Source organism: Ranitomeya variabilis, chromosome 3 (genome assembly GCF_051348905.1).
Source record: "Ranitomeya variabilis isolate aRanVar5 chromosome 3, aRanVar5.hap1, whole genome shotgun sequence".
In the NCBI taxonomy this organism is placed as follows: domain Eukaryota; kingdom Metazoa; phylum Chordata; class Amphibia; order Anura; family Dendrobatidae; genus Ranitomeya; species Ranitomeya variabilis.
This window is the reverse complement of record NC_135234.1, coordinates 202,167,468-202,187,639: the sequence shown is the minus strand read 5'-3', so window position 1 is coordinate 202,187,639 and position 20,172 is coordinate 202,167,468. Positions and strand designations below refer to the sequence as shown.

The window sequence follows — 20,172 nt, the reverse complement described above, 5'->3', positions numbered from 1 at the left end:
CCCCACCATAACATCCTTAACGGCATCAGAGAGACCTTCTCTGAAAGTTGCCGCCAAGGCGCACTCATTCCACTGAGTAAGCACAGACCATTTACGGAATTTTTGGCAGAAAACTTCAGCTTCGTCTTGCCCCTGAGATAGTGCCATCAAAGTTTTTTCTGCCTGAAGTTCCAAATGAGGTTCCTCATAAAGCAAGCCCAAGGCCAGAAAAAACGCATCCACATCGCGTAACGCAGGATCCCCTGCTGGCAATGAGAAGGCCCAATCTTGAGGGTCACCCCTGAGCAAGGAAATCACAATCCTAACCTGCTGAGCAGGGTCTCCAGCTGAACGAGACTTCAGGGACAAATAAAGCTTACAATTATTTCGGAAATTCTGGAAGCTAGCTCTATTCCCTGTGAAGAACTCCGGCAAAGGAATTCTCGGCTCAGATACCGGAGCATGTACCACAAAATCTTGTAAATTTTGTACTTTCGTGATGAGATTATTCAAACCCGCAGTTACACTCTGGAGATCCATTATTGTCAGGTGCACACAGAGCATACAGAGATTAGGAGGAGAGAGAGAAAAAAGACTGCAGCAAGGCAGACTGGAGAAAAAAAAAAAAAAAAAAATTCCAGCAGACTTCTTATAACTCTCCTTTCTCAACCTGGGTCTTTAACACTTTATGGGCCGGTCAAACTGTCATGATCTCTGCAGGCAGAGATCATAGCAAGCCTATAGAGGGACAAGCTCTCGGAAGATGGAACTATACTGACCATGAACTAAGCCTGCCGCGCAACTAGAAATAGCCAGGTAGCATTTCCTATTTATCGCTAGATGCCCAGCTCTGGCCTAAGACCTAAATAGCTAGCAGAGGGAAATATAAGACCTGGCTCACCTCTAGAGAAATATTCCAAAGAAGACAGTAGCCCCCCACATATAATGACGGTGAGTTCAGATGAAACAACAAACGCAGCAGGAAAATAGTCTTAGCAAATTTGAGGTCCGCTTACTAGATAGCAGAAGACAGATAGTATACTTTCATGGTCAGCAGAAAAACACTAACAAAACACCATCCAGAGATTACCTTAAACTCTGGCATTAACTCATAACGCCAGAGTAGCAATCCCTGATCAACGAGAGCTTTCCAGACACAGTAACAAAACTTCAGCTGTGAACTGGAACAAATAGGCAAAACAAAACATGGACAAAAGTCCAACTTATCTAGTAGTTGTCTAGAAGCAGGAACAAGCACTGAGAGGCATCAGATAACATTGTTGACCGGCAAGAAACCACCAGAGAAATGAGCTTAAATAGCGACACCCACTACTGATGGAATCAGGTGAAACAGGAAAGAGGATGACAAGTCCAATTCCACAAGCGGCCACCGGGGGAGCCCAGAATCCAAATTCACAACACTGTACTGTGTGAGTGTGGCTGTACTGCGTGTGGCTGTACTGTGTGAGTGTGGCTGTACTGTGTGAGTGTGGCTTTACTGCGTGTGGCTGAGTGTGGCTGTACTGTGTGAGTGTGGCTGTACTGTGTGAGTGTGGCTGTACTGTGTGAGTGCAGCTGAGTGTGGCTCTACTGTGCGAGTGTGGCTCTACTGTGCGAGTGTGGCTGTACTGTGTGAGTGTGGCTGTAGTGCGTGAGTGCTGCTGAGTGTGGCTGTACTGCGTGTGGCTGTACTGTGTGAGTGTGGCTGTACTGTGTGAGTGCAGCTGAGAGAGGCTGTACTGCGTGAGTGCGGGTGAGTGTGGCTGTACTGTGTGAGTGTGGCTGTACTGTGTGAGTGCGGCTGAGTGCGGCTGTACTGTGTGAGTGCGGCTGAGTGTGGCTGTACTGTATAAGTGTGGCTGAGTGTGGCTGTACTGCGTGTGGCTGAGTGTGGCTGTACTGTGTGAGTGTGGCTGTACTGTGTGAGTGTGGCTGTATTGTGTGAGTGCGGCTGAGTGTGGCTGTACTGTGTGAGTATGGCTGACTGTGGCTGTACTGTGTGAGTATGGCTTTACTGCGTGTGGCTGAGTGTGGCAGTACTGTGTGAGTGTAGCTGTACTGTGTGAGTGTGGCTGTACTGTGTGAGTGCGGCTGAGTGTGGCTGTACTGCGTGAGTGCGGCTGAGTGTGGCTCTACTGCTTGAGTGCGGCTGAGTGTGGCTCTACTGTGCGAGTGTGGCTGAGTGTGGCTATACTGTGCGAGTGTGGCTCTACTGTGCAAGTGTGGCTCTACTGTGCGAGTGTGGCTGTACTGTGTGAGTGTGGCTGTACTGCGTGTGGCTGTACTGTGTGAGTGTGGCTGTACTGTGTGAGTGTGGCTGTACTGTGTGAGTGCAGCTGAGTGTGGTTGTACTGCGTGAGTGCGGGTGAGTGTGGCTGTACTGCGTGTGGCTGTACTGTGTGAGTGCAGCTGAGAGAGGCTGTACTGCGTGAGTGCGGCTGAGTGTGGCTCTACTGCTTGAGTGCAGCTGAGTGTGGCTCTACTGTGCGAGTGTGGCTCTACTGTGCAAGTGTGGCTCTACTGTGCGAGTGTGGCTGTACTGTGTGAGTGTGGCTGTACTGTGTGAGTGCAGCTGAGAGAGGCTGTACTGCGTGAGTGCGGGTGAGTGTGGCTGTACTGTGTGAGTGTGGCTGTACTGTGTGAGTGCGGCTGTACTGTGTGAGTGCGGCTGAGTGTGGCTGTACTGTATGAGTGTGGCTGAGTGTGGCTGTACTGCATGTGGCTGAGTGTGGCTGTACTGTGTGAGTGTGGCTGTACTGTGTGAGTGTGGCTGTATTGTGTGAGTGCGGCTGAGTGTGGCTGTACTGTGTGAGTATGGCTGACTGTGGCTGTACTGTGTGAGTATGGCTGACTGTGGCTGTACTGTGTGAGTGTGGCTTTACTGCGTGTGGCTGAGTGTGGCTGTACTGTGTGAGTGTGGCTGTACTGTGTGAGTGTGGCTGTACTGTGTGAGTGCAGCTGAGTGTGGCTCTACTGTGCGAGTGTGGCTCTACTGTGCAAGTGTGGCTCTACTGTGCGAGTGTGGCTGTACTGTGTGAGTGTGGCTGTAGTGTGAGTGCTGCTGAGTGTGGCTGTACTGCGTGTGGCTGTACTGTGTGAGTGTGGCTGTACTGTGTGAGTGCAGCTGAGAGAGGCTGTACTGCGTGAGTGCGGGTGAGTGTGGCTGTACTGTGTGAGTGTGGCTGTACTGTGTGAGTGCGGCTGAGTGCGGCTGTACTGTGTGAGTGCGGCTGAGTGTGGCTGTACTGTATGAGTGTGGCTGAGTGTGGCTGTACTGCGTGTGGCTGAGTGTGGCTGTACTGTGTGAGTGTGGCTGTATTGTGTGAGTGCGGCTGAGTGTGGCTGTACTGTGTGAGTATGGCTGACTGTGGCTGTACTGTGTGAGTGTGGCTTTACTGCGTGTGGCTGAGTGTGGCAGTACTGTGTGAGTGTGGCTGTACTGTGTGAGTGTGGCTCTACTGTGCAAGTGTGGCTGTACTGTGTGAGTGTGGCTGTACTGCGTGTGGCTGTACTGTGTGAGTATGGCTGACTGTGGCTGTACTGTGTGAGTGTGGCTTTACTGCGTGTGGCTGAGTGTGGCTGTACTGTGTGAGTGTGGCTGTACTGTGTGAGTGTGGCTGTACTGTGTGAGTGCAGCTGAGTGTGGCTCTACTGTGCGAGTGTGGCTCTACTGTGCGAGTGTGGCTGTACTGTGTGAGTGTGGCTGTAGTGCGTGAGTGCTGCTGAGTGTGGCTGTACTGCGTGTGGCTGTACTGTGTGAGTGTGGCTGTACTGTGTGAGTGCAGCTGAGAGAGGCTGTACTGCGTGAGTGCGGGTGAGTGTGGCTGTACTGTGTGAGTGTGGCTGTACTGTGTGAGTGCGGCTGAGTGCGGCTGTACTGTGTGAGTGCGGCTGAGTGTGGCTGTACTGTATGAGTGTGGCTGAGTGTGGCTGTACTGCGTGTGGCTGAGTGTGGCTGTACTGTGTGAGTGTGGCTGTACTGTGTGAGTGTGGCTGTATTGTGTGAGTGCGGCTGAGTGTGGCTGTATTGTGTGAGTATGGCTGACTGTGGCTGTACTGTGTGAGTGTGGCTTTACTGCGTGTGGCTGAGTGTGGCAGTACTGTGTGAGTGTGGCAGTACTGTGTGAGTGTGGCAGTACTGTGTGAGTGTGGCTGTACTGTGTGAGTGCGGCTGAGTGTGGCTGTACTGCGTGAGTGCGGCTGAGTGTGGCTCTACTGCTTGAGTGCAGCTGAGTGTGGCTCTACTGTGCGAGTGTGGCTGAGTGTGGCTCTACTGTGCGAGTGTGGCTCTACTGTGCAAGTGTGGCTGTACTGTGTGAGTGTGGCTGTACTGCGTGTGGCTGTACTGTGTGAGTGTGGCTGTACTGTGTGAGTGTGGCTGTACTGTGTGAGTACAGCTGAGTGTGGTTGTACTGCGTGAGTGCGGGTGAGTGTGGCTGTACTGCGTGAGTGTGGCTGTACTGTGTGAGTGTGGCTGTACTGTGTGAGTGTGGGTGAGTGTGGCTGTACTGCGTGAGTGTGGCTGTACTGTGTGAGTGCAGGTGAGTGTGGCTGTACTGCGTGAGTGTGGCTGTACTACGTGAGTGTGGCTGTACTGTGTGAGTGTGGCTGTACTGTGTGAGTGCGGCTGTACTGTGTGAGTGTGGCTGAGTGTGGCTGTACTGTGTTAGTGCGGCTGAGTGTGGCTGTACTGCATGTGGCTGAGTGTGGCTGTACTGCTTGAGTGTGGCTGTACTGTGTGAATGTGGCTGTACTGTGTGAGTTCAGCTGAGTGTGGCTGTACTGTGTGAGTGCAGGCGAGTGTGGCTGTACTCTGTGAGTGCGGCTGAGTGTGGCTGTACTGCGTGAGTGTGGTTGTACTTACTGCCTGAGTGCAGTGCTGGCTATAATGGATACAGCACCCCTGCAGCCAGCACAGCGAGAGCTGACTCCGCCCACTGGCGTCACTGGTCACATGCTGGTGACATCATCAAAGGTCCTGGAGCTCCGCTGGGCTCTACATCTACCCTGACCGGAGCTGCAGAGCACGGAGCCCCCATGGCCGCTATATTATGGGGGATACACGGGTGTGTGGAGCCCGCATGGCCAGTATATTGGGGGGGGGATAAGTAAGTTCGGCTGCGTCACTCTGGTCCAGACTGCGCAGGCGCGGTGCGTCGCGCTTGCGCAGTCTATAAACGCTTCGGACAGAGTGACGCTCCCACCGTTATATTATTGATACCACATAAAAAATGCAGCATGGTTTATTAGGTGTGGAATAACAGAGCAGTGATTCTAAGGGAGAATACCTCCATCATAAGGCATTATGGAGCAACAAAACATACACAAGCTCTACAGATTCATTCGGCGCTTCAGTGATTACTTGGCCTCCATATTACCTCTGGTACACAGCTCTGCTGTGAACAAAAAGCTTTAGTCTACTTTTTTTAGACTACAGTTTTAGCAGTTGTGAACTTGATGGTTGCAGCATGCACTGACGGTTGTGTTGTGTACCAATGCTACTTAAATTTTGGGCCACCCATATACACACGTGGTCAAAATTGTTAGTACCCCTCGTTTAATGACAGAAAACCCCACAATGGTCACAGAAATAACTTGAGTCTGACAAAAGTAATAATAAATAAAATAAATCTATGAAAATGAACAAATGAAACTCAGACATTGCTTTTCAACCATGCTTCCACAGAATTTCTTAAAAAATGAAATTCATGAAATAGGCCTGGACAGAAATGATGGTACCCTTAACTTAATATTTAGTTGCACAACCTTTTGAGGCAATCACTGCAATCAAACGATTCCTGTAGCTGTCAATGAGACTTCTGCACCTCTCGACAGGTATTTTGGCCCACTGCTCAAGAGCAAACTGCTCCAGTTGTCTTGTGTTTGAAGGTTACCTTTTCCAGATGGCATGATTCAGCTCTTTCCAAATATGCTCAATAGGATTTAGGTCAGGGTTCATAGAAGGCCACTTCAGAAGAGTCCAATGTTTTCCTCTTAGCCATTCTTGGGTGTATTTAGCTGTGTGTTTTGGGTCATTATCCTGTTGCAAGACACATGACCTGCGACTGAAACCAAGCTTTCTGACACTGGGCAGCACATTTCTCTCTAGAATCCCTTGATAGTCTTGAGATTTCATTGTACCCTGCACAGATTCTAGGCACCCCGTGCCAGATGCAGCAAAGCAGCACCAGAAAATATCAGAGCCTCCTCCATGTTTCACAGTAGGGACATTGTTCTTTTCTTGATATGCTTCATTTTTCCGTCTGTGAACATAGAGCTGATGTGCCTTGCCAAAAAGTTTGTCTGGGCACTTTTGTTACCATTCATATTATCCATCTCTTTGATTTATCACCAATTTTCCTCCTGCGATCACGTCCAGGGAGGTTGTCTGCAGTCCCATGGATCTTAAATTTCTGAATAATAAGTGCAACTGTAGTCACAGATAAATCAAGCTGCTTGGAGATGGTCTTATAACTTTTAGATTTAACATGTTTGTCTATAATTTTCTTTCTAATCTCCTGAGACAACTCTTTCCTTCGCTTCCTCTGGTCCATGTTGAGTGTGATACACACCATGTCATGAAACAGCACAGCGAGTATCTGTAGCCCTATATACAGGCCCACTTACTGATTCCAAGAATGTAGACACCTGTGATGCTAGTTAGTGGACACACCTTGATTAGTGTTGAGCATTCCGATACCGCAAGTATCGGGTATCGGCCGATATTTGCTGTATCGGAATTCCGATACCGAGTTCCGATATTTTTGTGATATCGGAAATCGGAATCGGAAGTTCCCAGTGTATGGTTCCCAGGGTCTGGAGGAGAGCAGACTCTCCTTCAGGCCCTGGGATCCATATTCATGTAAAAAATAAAGAATTAAAATAAAAAATATGGATATACTCACCCCTCCGGCGGCCCCTGGACCTTACCGATGTAACCGGCAGCCTCCGTTCCTAAGAATGAGGAGTTTAGGACCTGCGATGACGTCGCGGCTTGTGATTGGTCGCGTGAGCGGTCACATGAGTGGTCACGTGACCAATCACAAGCCGCAACGTCATCAAAGGTCCTAAACTCCTCATTCTTAGGAACGGAGGCTGCCGGTTACATCGGTAAGGTCCAGGGGCCGCCGGACGGGTGAGTATATCCATATTTTTTATTTTAATTCTTTATTTTTTACATGAATATGGATCCCAGGGCCCGAAGGAGAGTTTCCTCTCCTTCAGACCCTGGGAACCATCCAGGATACCTTCCGATACTTGTGTCCCATTGACTTGCATTGGTATCGGGTATCGGGTATCGGCGATATCCGATATTTTTTGGATATCGGCCGATACCATCCGATACCGATACCTTTGAGTATCGGAAGGTATCGCTCAACACTAACCTTGATTTAACATGCCCCTTTTGTCACATTATTTTCAGGGGTACCATCATTTCTGTCCAGGCCTATTTCATGAGGTTTTTTTTTTAAATTCTGTGGAAGCAAGGTTGAAAATCAATGCCTGACTTTCATATGTTCATTTTCATAGATTTTTTATTCATTATTACTTTTGTCAGATTCACGTTATTTCTGTGACCATTGTGGGTTTTTCTGCCATTAAACGAGGGGTACCAACAATTTTGACCACGTGTGTACTTCTTCAAATAGCTTAGAACTGTGACCTTCCCTATCCCACAGTATTACCATACTGAGCTGTCAGCCATGGTGGTGATTTATAGGTCTGTAGTTTCATGGCATGCTAACATTCAAAATCAGAGCGCCCTGTTTCATCAGTGAAATGTTTCTTAACCAGCAACATAGGAGGCTGGTACTAACTAGCTATAAAAATATGGTGTTAATCATGCTGAAATATGATACCAAGGGTAAAAAGAGATATCGATTACATATGCTGATTCTCATATTTCTACTATAAGTCAAGGTCAACAGAGATTTTGAAACCATTTATTTATAAGTGCATGTAGCTTATAGGCAACATATAAAGTGTCTCCATTACTATTATGTAGCTTAGTCTTGATGATCAGAATATCCGCATTTAAAGTTATATCATATAGCATCTTTACAAAAAATTATGCCCTTCATATGCTCTTTGCTTAACCATTTTCTGAGATATAATTATTAATAACAAAGAGAAGCAAAAGAATATATAAAAAGTCAGGTAAAACTAGCACTGTACAACACAACTGACAAAATTACAAAGATGGCCTTTCCAGAAACCTCTAAATCCTAAGTAAAAACAAAATGAGCAAATACCCTGCAGTGAATAAATAAATAGCAACAGCGCATGAAAATAATATAGGGCACTTGGTTAACATAATTTTGATCAAAAGAATGCAAAAGCCATTTTGCGTCATAGTGGCCCTATTTGGGATGGTCCTAACCTCTAATATTAAAACCTTACCATATGTCCAATGATGCAAATGTGAATAAAGGCAAAGAAGGACCGAGACCCCAACTAATGGACCCCCAGGAGTAGGGAGCTATATAAATGTAATGTCCAGCTCAAAGAAAAGGGAGGCCACACCCTTATTTGCACAGCGTAACCAGTGGTTTTCCATACCACAAGACCATCCTCAGTTCAGTGTCTCACTTCCGCTGATCCTCAAGATGCAAATACCAGTGAACATAATGGTGGTGCAGAAAGACATCAGTTGACTGTTCCATCATTGAGCCTCTGTATGGGAGAACGCAGTAGACTTGATGATATCACTACATCGTGCCAGGAGTGCCTCAGTACACAGCGCAGACCGCAGCTGCAAGGGTTAAGTATTTTTTTTTACATAATGCTGCAGGGTAAGAGAGGGTGGGGAGACATAATGTTGTGTAAGGGGGCTGTGTGGGGACATCATTCTCCATGAAGGGCTGTGTGAGGACAACACTGTCTAAGGGGTCTGTGTTCATTGTGTAAGGGGGCTGTGTGAGGACTTAATACTATGTTAGGGGGCAGTGTAAGGATATATTTCTGCATTGGCGCAATGGAGGGACATTGTTCTGCATTTGAGCTATGTGGGGACATGATATTGCATGAGAGTGCTGTGAGAAGACATAGTACTATGTAAGAGGGTAGTGTGGGGACATATTTTGTATGGGGGCTGTGTGGGGACATAACACTGTGTAAGTGGGCTGTGTGGGGACATCTTTCTGCATGGGGACTGTTTAGGGGCATAATATTTTTTTAAGCAGGTTGTCTAAAGACATCATTCTGAATGGGGGTCTGTGTGAGACATAATTGTGAGTGGGTGACTGTGTGGGGACATAACACTGTTTAGTGAGGCTTTGTGGGGACACTATAATATGTAGGGGGCTATGTGGGGATATCATGCTGTTTGGGAGGACACAATACTATTTCAGGGGCTGCGTGGTGACATCTATAATATAACGCTGGGAGCGTCACTCTGTCCGAAGCCTTTATAGACTGCGCAAGCGCCGGCGCAGTCTGGACCCCACAGAGTGACGCTCCCAGGAGATCGCGGTATGCGTAAGCACTGAACGCACACCGCGATCTCCAAAGGAGAAGCAGGGATGAGACAGGAGGTGGAGGGTGAGTATATTTACCTGTCCCGTTCCACTGCTGCGCGCTGCTCCATCCTCCACCTGCGACGTTCAGTTCAGAGGGCGCGATGACGCACTTAATGCGCGCCGCCCTCTGACTGAACAGTCACAGGCAGAGGACCCCGGAAGACAGAGAGGTGTGCAGCAGTGGAATGGGGGACAGGTAAATATAGCAAGTGCCGGGGGCCTGAGCTAGCGGCGACTCTGGCACCTGACCCCCACAGCGTGCTGGTGTCCCCGCCTGCTCAGGCCCCCAGCACTCGGCGCCCAGCACAGCCGCCCGCACTCTCAGCACCACCACGCACATCCGCCCGCACTCACCACCGCCACGCACAGCCACCTGCACTTACCACCGGCACGCACAGCCGCCCACACTCACCACCGCCACGCACAGCCGCCCGCACTCTCAGCACCACCACGCACAGCCGCCGGCACTCACCACCGCCACGCACAGCCGCCCGCACTCCGCACAGCCGCCTGCACTCAGCACAGCCATGCACAGCTGCCCGCACTCAGCACAGCCACGCACAGCCGCCCGCACTCAGCACAGCCACGCACAGCTGCCGGCACTCAGCACAGCCGCCGGCACTCAGCACAGCCGCCGGCACTCAGCACCGCCACACACAGCCGCCCGCACTCTCACCACTGCCACGCACAGCCGCCCGCACTCACCACCGCCACACACAGCCGCCCACACTCAGCACCGCCATGCACAGCTGCCCGCACTCACCACCGCCACGCACAGCCGCCCGCACTCAGCACCGCCACGCACAGCCACCGGCACTCAGCACAGCCACCGGCACTCAGCACAGTCGCCGGCACTCAGCACAGCCGCCCGCACTCTCACCACCGCCATGCACAGCCGCCCGCACTCTCACCACCGCCACGCACAGCCGCCCGCACTCTCACCACCACCACGCACAGCCGCCCGCACTCAGCACCGCCACGCACAGCCGCCCGCACTGAGCACCGCCACGTACAGCCGCCTGCACTCAACACCGCCACGCACAGCCGCCCGCACTCAGCACCGCCTCGCACAGCCACCCGCACTCAGCACTGTCACGCACAGCCGCCTGCACTCAGCACCGCCATGCACAGCCGCCCGCACTCAGCACCGCCTCGCACAGCCGCCCGCACTCAGCACCGCCACGCACAGCCGCCCGCACTCAGCACCGCCACGCACAGCCGCCCGCACTCAGCACCGCCACGCACAGCCGCCCGCACTCAGCACCGCCACGCACAGCCGCCCGCACTCAGCACCGCCACGCACAGCCGCCGGCACAGCCGCCGGCAGTCAGCACAGCCGCCGGCAGTCAGCACAGCCGCCTGCACTCAGCAACGCCACGCACAGCTGCCCGCACTCAGCACAGCCACCCACACTCAGCACAGCCACGCGTAGCCGCCCGCACTCAGCACAGCCGCCCGCACTCAGCACCGCCAAGCACAGCTGCCCGCACTCAGCACCGCCATGTACAGCCGCCCACACTCAGCACCGCCACGCACAGCCGCCCGCACTCAGCACCGCCACGCACAGCTGCCCACACTCAGCACAGCCACGCACAGCCTCCCGCACTCAGCACAGCCACGCACAGCCACCGGCACTCAGCACAGCCGCCGGCACTCAGCACAGCCGCCCGCACTCAGCACAGCTGCCCGCACTCAGCACAGCCGCCCGCACTCAGCACAGCCACGCACAGCTGCCGCACTCAGCACCGCCACGCACAGCCGCCCGCACTCAGCACAGCCACGCACAGCCGCCCGCACTCAGCACAGCCGCCCGCACTCAGCACAGCCGCACTCGGGCAGTAGAGCCGGAGAGAGAAAGATGAGAGCAACATATGGCAGAATGGAAACAGGAACAGGCAGAATGGGTGCAGCACATTACAACAGAATGGGGGCACAGGATGGGACCAGCACATGACAGAATGGGGGCCCAGGATGGGAGCACCACATGACAGAATGGGGGCGCAGGATGGGAGCAGCACATGACAGAATTATTGCGCACGATGGCAGCAGCACATGACAGAATGGGGGCGCACACATGACAGGATGGGGGTGCAGGATGGGAGCACATGACAGAATGGGAGCAGCACATGACAGGATGGGGGCACAGGATGGGAGCAGCACATGACAGAATGGGGGCACAGGATGGGAGCAGCACATGACAGAATGGGGGCGCACACACATGACAGGATGGGGGTGTGGGATGGAGCAGCATATCACAGGATGGGGGCGCAGGATGGGAGCACATGACAGGATGGAGACGCAGGATGGAGCAGCACATAATAGGATGGGGGCGCAGGATGGGAGCACATGACAGGATGGGGATGCAGGATGGAGCACCACATGACAGGATGGGGGCGCAGGATGGAGCAGCACATGACAGGATGGGAGAGCAAGATGGGAGCAGCACATATCAGGATGGAGACCATATACCAATATAAATGCTCGCCACCCGGGCGTAGAACGGGTTCAATAGCTAGTCATATTATATAGGGACTGTGGGACATCATATTGTTTTGGGAGCTGTTGGTCAATAATGAATAACATGAATAGTATGCTTATAAAACGTATTAAAAGCAGTAGATTATATGGTTTTGACTGCTGCTACAGGTAAGAATACGTGTTACAACAAGCCCTATACAGGAATTTAAAAAAATATCAGCAAGCAGCTCAGTAATTGACATATTGCCGAAATCAGAGCCTCTGACCTCTACATCATCATCATCATGCTGTTCTCAAATAGGGTAGCTAAAACCTGGTGAAATATCCCCTTTAAGTTCAGCCAGCTGGTTTGGCCCTCCACTACACATACAGTATCTCATGTGGCCCCTGGGGAAAATGAAGTGCTGCTTTAATAGCAACTTTCCCTTTGAAAGCCATTTTCAGAAATTGTCTGTGGATATCCTCTTTACCTTAATCAATTACTGAGCTTTGTTCTTTTGTGTAAAATTATTCTTCTTTGCTATTATTACTCCCTAGTTGTAGGAGATATCTATAAAGAAGAAATTTATTCACGTACTGATGGTGGTAACAGTTAAAGAGCATTAAAGATTTTGCTACAGAAGGTTTATAGTAATCAATAGTTTCCAATCATCCATCTAATATCTTAAAGGGAATCATTCAGCAGGTTTTTCTATGTAATCTGAAGGCAGAACGATTTGGGGACAGAGAACCCAATTTCAGCGATGTGTCACTTAGTTTACTGGGTGCAGTAGCTACGAGAGTCACAGTTTTCGCAGCAGAGCTGAGATGTTGTGCTGTGTATAACCCCATGGACACCACTGATTGCAACCTTTCAGTGTACAACATATAGTGACAGAGAGCTGCTAATCAGTGCTGGGGGCATAGTTGGACTAGCATGCACAAGGCCAGTTGCCCTGTAGTGATAATCTCCTGCTAATAAAACACTGAATGTATTGCAACAAAACACAGTCCAATTAGTGGCATATTGCTGTAATCAAGATCTCTGCTCCTGCATTATGGTGCACTCAGATGACATAGCAAAAACCTGGTGACAGATTCCCTTTATCCAACATGACAACAATCTCTATTTCCTTGCTAGTGAAATACCTAGCCCAAGTGCCTGGGATTGCAAGTACCCTACAAACTCATGAAACTGTTCAGATAACTAAGACTAGACTATTCAGTGCTGGTGAAGGTGGAGATACCTAACATATTAGCATAGTTACATAATTAGCAAGGCTGAAAAAAAACATTTGTCCATCCAGTTCAGCCTACATTCCGTCAGAATAAATCCCCAGATCTACGTCCTTCTAAAGAACCTAATAACTGTAAGATACAATATTGCTACACTCCAGGAAGACATCCAGGCCTCTCTTGAACCCCTCGACTGAGTTCGTCATCACCATCTCCTCAGGCAAGGAATTCCAGATTCTCACTGCCCTAACAGTAAAGAATCCTCTTCTATGCTGGTGGAAAAACCTTCTCTCCTCCAGACGCAGAGAATGCCCACTTGTGACAGTCTTCTTCCTTGGTATAAACAGATCCTCGGAGAGATATTTGTATTGTCCCTTTATATACTTATACATGGTTATTAGATCGCCCCTCAGTCATCATTTTTCTCGACTAAATAATCCTAATTTTGCTAATCTCTCTGGGTATTGTAGTTCCGTAGGATCGCTACTTCCAACAGGTGGCGCTATAGAGTTCATGTCCTCTTTTTCTCCAGATCCAGATTCATCTGTAGCAGAATACTATCTTCTCTTGCATTGACTGCTTTACATAGTTACGTATCATCTGCAAATATCAATATTTTACTGTGTAAACCTTCTACCAGATCGTTAATAAATATGTTGAAGAGAATAGGTCCCAACACCGACCCCTGCGGTACTCCACTGGTCACAGCGACCCAGTTAGAGAACATATCATTTATAATCACCCTCTGCTTTCTATCACTAAGCCAGTTACTTACCCATTTACACACTTTTTTCCCCCAGACCCAGCATTCTCATTTTGTGTACCAACCTCTTATGTGGCACGGTATCAAATGCTTTGGAAAAATCAAGATATACCACGTCCAGTGACTCACCTTGGTCCAGTCTATAGCTTTCCTCTTAGCAAAAACTGATTAGATTGATTTGAGAGGAGCGATTCCTCATAAACCCATGCGGATATGGAGTTAAACAGTTATTCTCATTGAGATAATCCAGAATAACATCCCTCAGAAACCCTTCAAATATTTTACCAACAATAGAGGTTAGACCTACTGGCCTATAATATCCAGGTTCACTTTCAGAGCCTTTTTGAATATTGGTACCACATTTGCTATGCGCCAGTCCTGCGGAACAGACCCCGTCACTATAGAGTCCCTAAATATAAGAAATAATGGTTTGTCTATTACTTAGTTCTCTTAGTACTCGTGGGTGTATGCCATCCGCACCCGGAGATTTATCTATTTTAATCTTACTTAGCCGGTTTCGCACCTCTTCTGTGGTTAGATTGGTGACCGTTAATATAGGGTTTTCTTTGTCTCTCAGTATTTCACCTAGCATTTAATTTTCCACCATGAATACCGTGGAGAAGAAGGTGTTTAATATATTAGCCTTTTCCTCGTCATCTACAACCATTATTTCATCACAATTTTTTAAGGTGCCTACACTTTCCCTTATGATTCTTTTACTATTGATATAGTTGAAGAACAGTTTGGGATTAGTGTTACTCTCCTTGGCAATGTGCTTCTCTGTTTCCTTTTTGGAAGCTTTATTTAGTTTTTAGATAAAGTATTTTTCGCCCTATAGTTTTTTAGAGCTTCAACAGTGCCATCCTGCTTTAGTAGTTTAAATGTTTTCTTTTTACTGTTAATTGTCCCTCTTTCATCTTTGTTTAGCCACATTGGGTTTTTCCTATTTCTTGTCTTTTTATTCCCATAAGGTATAAATCGCTTACAGTGCCTATTTAGGATGATCTTAAACATTTCCCATTTATTATCTGTATTTTTATTTTTGAGAACATTGTCCCAGTCAACCAGATTAAGGACATCTCTAAGCTGATCAAACTTTGCCTTCCTAAAGTTCAGTGTTTTTGTGACTCCCTGACAAGTCCCGCTAGTGAAAGACAAGTGAAACTGTACAATATTGTGGTCGCTATTTCCTAGATGCCCGACGATTTGTTATTCTGTCAGGTGTATTAGATAGTATTAGGTCTAAAAGTGCTGCTCCTCTGGTTGGATTCTGGTTGGATACTGATTGAAATTGCTGTAACTCATTTCATCTTCCAAATATACTAGAAAAAGATTTGCAAAAATCAGTGCTACAGGATATTCATCTTCGCAACTGGCCAGAACAATATGCTATTCTATAGAAAAGAATTGTGGCCTAAAACAAATCTAAGACACATAAATTGTTTTAACTCATTGCCCTCTTTAATATTGAGTAACTGACATCTAATCCCCTGACCCATTGTCATTATAAGGGGAACAGGCTTTCAATGTTTTTGCTACGTTTTTTAAAGTCTTTGTGCCAACCGATACCTATCAGGATTGACAGGAATTCTTTACCATCCTGAAAATACGAAGAGGATGTTTCTCTACATTTGACGTAAAACCCCATCCACTTAATTGGATAGTAGTTTAGTAAGTCAACCCATACCATCTAGACAATCTAAAGCTGGGGTGCACAACATCTTTTTGTCCCAAGGGACACAATGCTATACTGAACCAATCCCAAGGGCCACAAAAAATTAAAGGGGTGCTTACATGAATACCTCACTAGAATCCAGTTTTTGAGTATTTGAGAAGGAATTTGAGAGATTCTGCTCAGTTTCTGCTCCAAAAAATAAGTGTGAACATATGCTAACTTACACTGAGTTTTTGGAGCAGAAACTGAGCATAATCAGGCCAAATCCTCATAGTCTCAAAACTCTAAGTTTTGCGGACTTATAAATTTTTACATAGCCATGTAACAAGTGTTGGATTGCTACATGTGTACAAAATCAGAACTATCATCAACACATGAATGTAGTGCCAGAACCAATATCAGTACATGAATGCAGCACCAGAACCACCAACAGTACATGAATGCAGTGCCAGAACCATCATCAATACATGAATGCATCATCAGAACTGCATCAGTACATGAATGCAGCTCCAGAACCCCACCGTCAGTACACGAATGAAGTGTCAGAACCACCAACAGTTCATAAATACAGTGCCAGAACTATCATCAATAAATGAATGCATCATCAGAACTACATCAGTACATGAATTCAGTGCCAGAACCACTGTCAGTACATGAATACTCTGTCAAATAAACTGTCAGTACAAGATTAAAGCAGCAGTACTGACTTTAATACATAAATAAATCACTAAGCTTAGTACAGTGATCAGTTGCAATATCAGGACAGCCCCATGTACAATTGTATCACATGATCCTACAACTCCTATTATGTCTTTATCAATAGTAAGGAGATGCTGGGAGTTGTTGTTAAGATTTATCATTAGACTGGGAACCATACAGGAACAGCAGCACTGATGAAATGGAGTCAGAATCACAAATAAACAGGTACACCCAGATACCTTATATTTGATATCTCTGACTGAAGTCATTCATATCAATTTTTGTCTTCATGTTGCACAGACGCCATGATATGATTTCATGCTCATAGCTCATCTCTGCAGATTTCCCTGTTCTCCATCTTCAGCAGTGATTCCCGACACAGTGATCTTAAAAATGTACAAGAGCTTCTCACTAAATTAGAATATCATCAAAAAGTTAATTTATTTCAGTTCTTCAATACAAAAAGTGAAACTCATATATTGCATAGAGTCATTGCAAACAGAGTCATTTATTTCAAGTGTTTATTTCTGATAATGTTGATGATTATGGCTTATAGCCAATGAAAACCCTAAAGTCATTTTCTCAGTAAATTAGAATAATTTCAAAAAAACACCTGCAGAGGCTCCCTAAGTGTTTAAAAAGATCCCTTAGTCCACAAAAATTGGGAAGACTGCTGACTTGACAGATGTCCAGAAGGCAGTCCTTGACACACTGTACAAGGAGGGTAAGTCACAACAGGTCATTGCTAAAGAAGCTGGCTGTTCACAGAGTGCTGTATCCAAGCATATTCATGAAAAGTTGAGTGGAAGGAAAAAGTATGGTAGAAAAAGGTGCACAAGCAACCGAGATAACCGCAGCCTTGTAAGGATTGTTAAGAAAAGGCCATTAAAAAAATTGGGGGAGATTCGCAAGGAGTGAACTGCTGCTGGAGTCATTGCTAAAGAGCCACCACACACAGACCTATCCAGTACATGAGCTACAAGTGTCACATTCCTTCTGTCAAGCCACTCAAGACTAATAGACAACGCCAGAAGCGTCTCACATGGGCCAAGGAGAAAAAGAACTGGACTGTTGCTCTGTGGTCCAAGGTGATGTTTTCAGATGAAAGTAAATTTTGCATTTCATTTGGAAATCAAGGTCTCAGAGTCTGAAGGAAGAAGGGAGAGGCACACAATCCAAGCTGCTTGAGGTCTTGTGTGAAGTTTCCACAACCACTGATGGTTTGGGGAGCCATGTCATCTGCTGGTGTACGTCCACTGTGTTTTATCAAGAACAAAGTCATCGCAGCTGTCTATCAGGAAATTTTAGAGCACTTCATGCTTCCCTCTGACAACAAGCTTTGGAAATGTAAATTTCATTCTCCAGCAGGACTTGGCTCCTGTACACACTGTCAACAGTACCAATACCTGGTTTAAAAAAACAGCAGTATCACTGTGCTTGATTGGCCAACAAATTCACCTGACCTTAACCCCATAGAGATTCTATGGTGTATTGTCAAGAGGAAGATGAGAGACACCAGACCCAACAATGCAGACAAGCTGAAGGCTGCTTTCAATGTAACCTGGGCTTCCAAAACCCCTCAGCATTGTCACAGGCTGATCACATCCATGCATCCTGCATTGATGCAGTAATTGAAGCAAAAGGAGCCCTGACCAAGTATGGAGTGCATTTACTGAACATACATTTCAGTGGGCCAACATTTCGGATTTTATAACAATTTTTCAAGATGGTGTTATAAAGTATTCTAATTTACTGAGATAATGACTTTTGGCTTTTCATTGGCTGTAAGTCATAATCATCAACATTAACAGAAATAAACACTTTGAAATAGATCACTCTGTTTGTAATGACTCTATATAATATGTGAGATTCACTTTTTGTATTGAAGAACTGAAATAAATTAACTTTTTGATGATATTCTAATTCAGTGAGACGCACTTGTAGGTATCATTATACTGACCCATAAATAAAGATATCTCCTATTCTAGGCAGCTGAAAAAATAATTACCTGAGCTGCCTACATACTCCCCCTGCCAAATTGCCCTTCTCCCAAATATCCCCCTCATTGCCCCTCTGCAAAATATCCCTTTATAGTGCCCTGCTGCCAAATATCCACTGCACACTGCCCCTCTTCAAAATATCCCCCGCACACTGCCCCTCTGCAAAATTTCTCACAACCTACCTTATCCCTCTCCATTCATTCACAGTTGTTTTAGCCAGAACTTTCTCTTCACTATGTAGCTTCAATAGATAACATGTGACTTTTCTGCTTATTGCATCTTTGCTGCATTTTTTGGTGTTTTTTCGTCCCCCATGTGATGTAATTTTTGTGCAGATGTGAAGCTGTGTCTGCGTTTCTTACAATACAGAATAGTTTTGATTCTGCACTTAAAAAGTAATTGCAGGTTTTTTTGCATGCGTTTTTTTCCAGCTCCGCATAGAGGCCCCTAGATTAAAAAAAGGACCAAAACTGCACAATTCAGCAGTGTTTTTAGACGCACAGTGGATGCAGGTTTTATGAAATCACATCCACTTTGCTTGAACAGTTAAACACAGCAGAATTTCTGTGCAAAAAAAAAAGCAGCAGAAAATAAGCAGCATTTACACTTCATGTGGGCATGGTCCAAATGTCCAAGCAAAGTGAATTTGATTTCATGCATCTAAAGACACTGCTGAATTGTTCTGATTTAGAAAAGCATTTACACTATGTGCGAACACAGCCTCAGTATTAGATTTTTTATAAGTATAATAGAGAAAAAATATCAATTACATCATTTACCGATCCCCATAAATAATTTGATCGCTGTGTTGTGCTAGTCATTACAGTTACAGTGATACCAAATATGTGCATGTTATTTGCTGATTTGTGATGTTAATTATTATTTTTTATTATTTTTGCATTAAAATGACATTGTTGTAATTGTTTTTCATCATTTTTTGGTAATTTTATACGCAAAAATAAATCTCTTCTATTTTTCCTCTAGAATACAGATGCATAGAAACACACTACTGTGTACAATGCATCTCTATGTACGAGTATAACCTACCTGTGGAATTAGAGCTTGCAATACAGATCAAGTACACAAAATTCACCCTGTTGTTCAGTTGCTTTAGCTCCTGCCTGTAATGTTTAAGGTTGTGGGTTCAAGCACCAGTTTTGACAAAGTCACTGGAGGGGAGATATGTTTCACTACGCCTAATGGTTTAAGTGATATAAAGCCAGAGTATTTTCCTCCAGCACATTAACTGTTGTGAGGCTTAAACTAAAGTTGCATGAATGGGCTGATTTTATGTGGACATTCATAAAGCAGGTGGGAGAATGTCCATTTTATCTCCACCTGCAGAGACGGCACCACCATGTGCTGACAGGACCTGTGTGATGTCACAGTCATGTAATCAGTCACATGGTCTGGGCTTAAATAGCTGAACTGCAGGGGCAGTTGTGGTTGTTGCGTGCCTGGAGAGGAAGACTCCAGGAAAGTGTTAATGCACATGGTACCTGTTAAAGGACATTGCTTACCCTAAGTGGGCTGACCCCCACTAATGCAAGGACTGCATGTACTGCTACCATTCTATTTTGTTTTGCTGTTTTGCCCAGAGGGCCATGTTTATTTTTGCTTATAGCTTGGTTTATGCTGTATCCAATAAATCAAGTGCATCCTTAAAGACGCAGTGTTCCCGTGTGCAGCCGAGTGAGCTGATCACAGGTGGTGTTAGAAGAGCAGGCAGCATTCCCAGTGAACATGTGTGACAGCCACAAGCCAGCGTATATGTCAGGCAAGATGGAGGACCTATTCAAACATCTGCTGCAAGCACAGCAGCAACAGGAACTACAACTCCAGCAA

At 46.7% G+C, this 20,172-nt stretch overlaps 1 protein-coding gene across 1 annotated transcript in view; it reads left to right on the top strand.

Moving 5' to 3' along the window:
- LOC143817646 (uncharacterized) overlaps positions 1 to 19,573 on the top strand; it is a 58,170-nt gene extending 38,597 nt beyond the window's left edge. Inside the window, exon 5 of the mRNA XM_077299139.1 lies at positions 19,463 to 19,573. Within this exon, the coding sequence (XP_077155254.1) occupies positions 19,463 to 19,573 (111 nt within the window). The remainder of the gene's footprint in view (positions 1 to 19,462) is intronic.
- Positions 19,574 to 20,172: the final 599 nt, after the last annotated feature.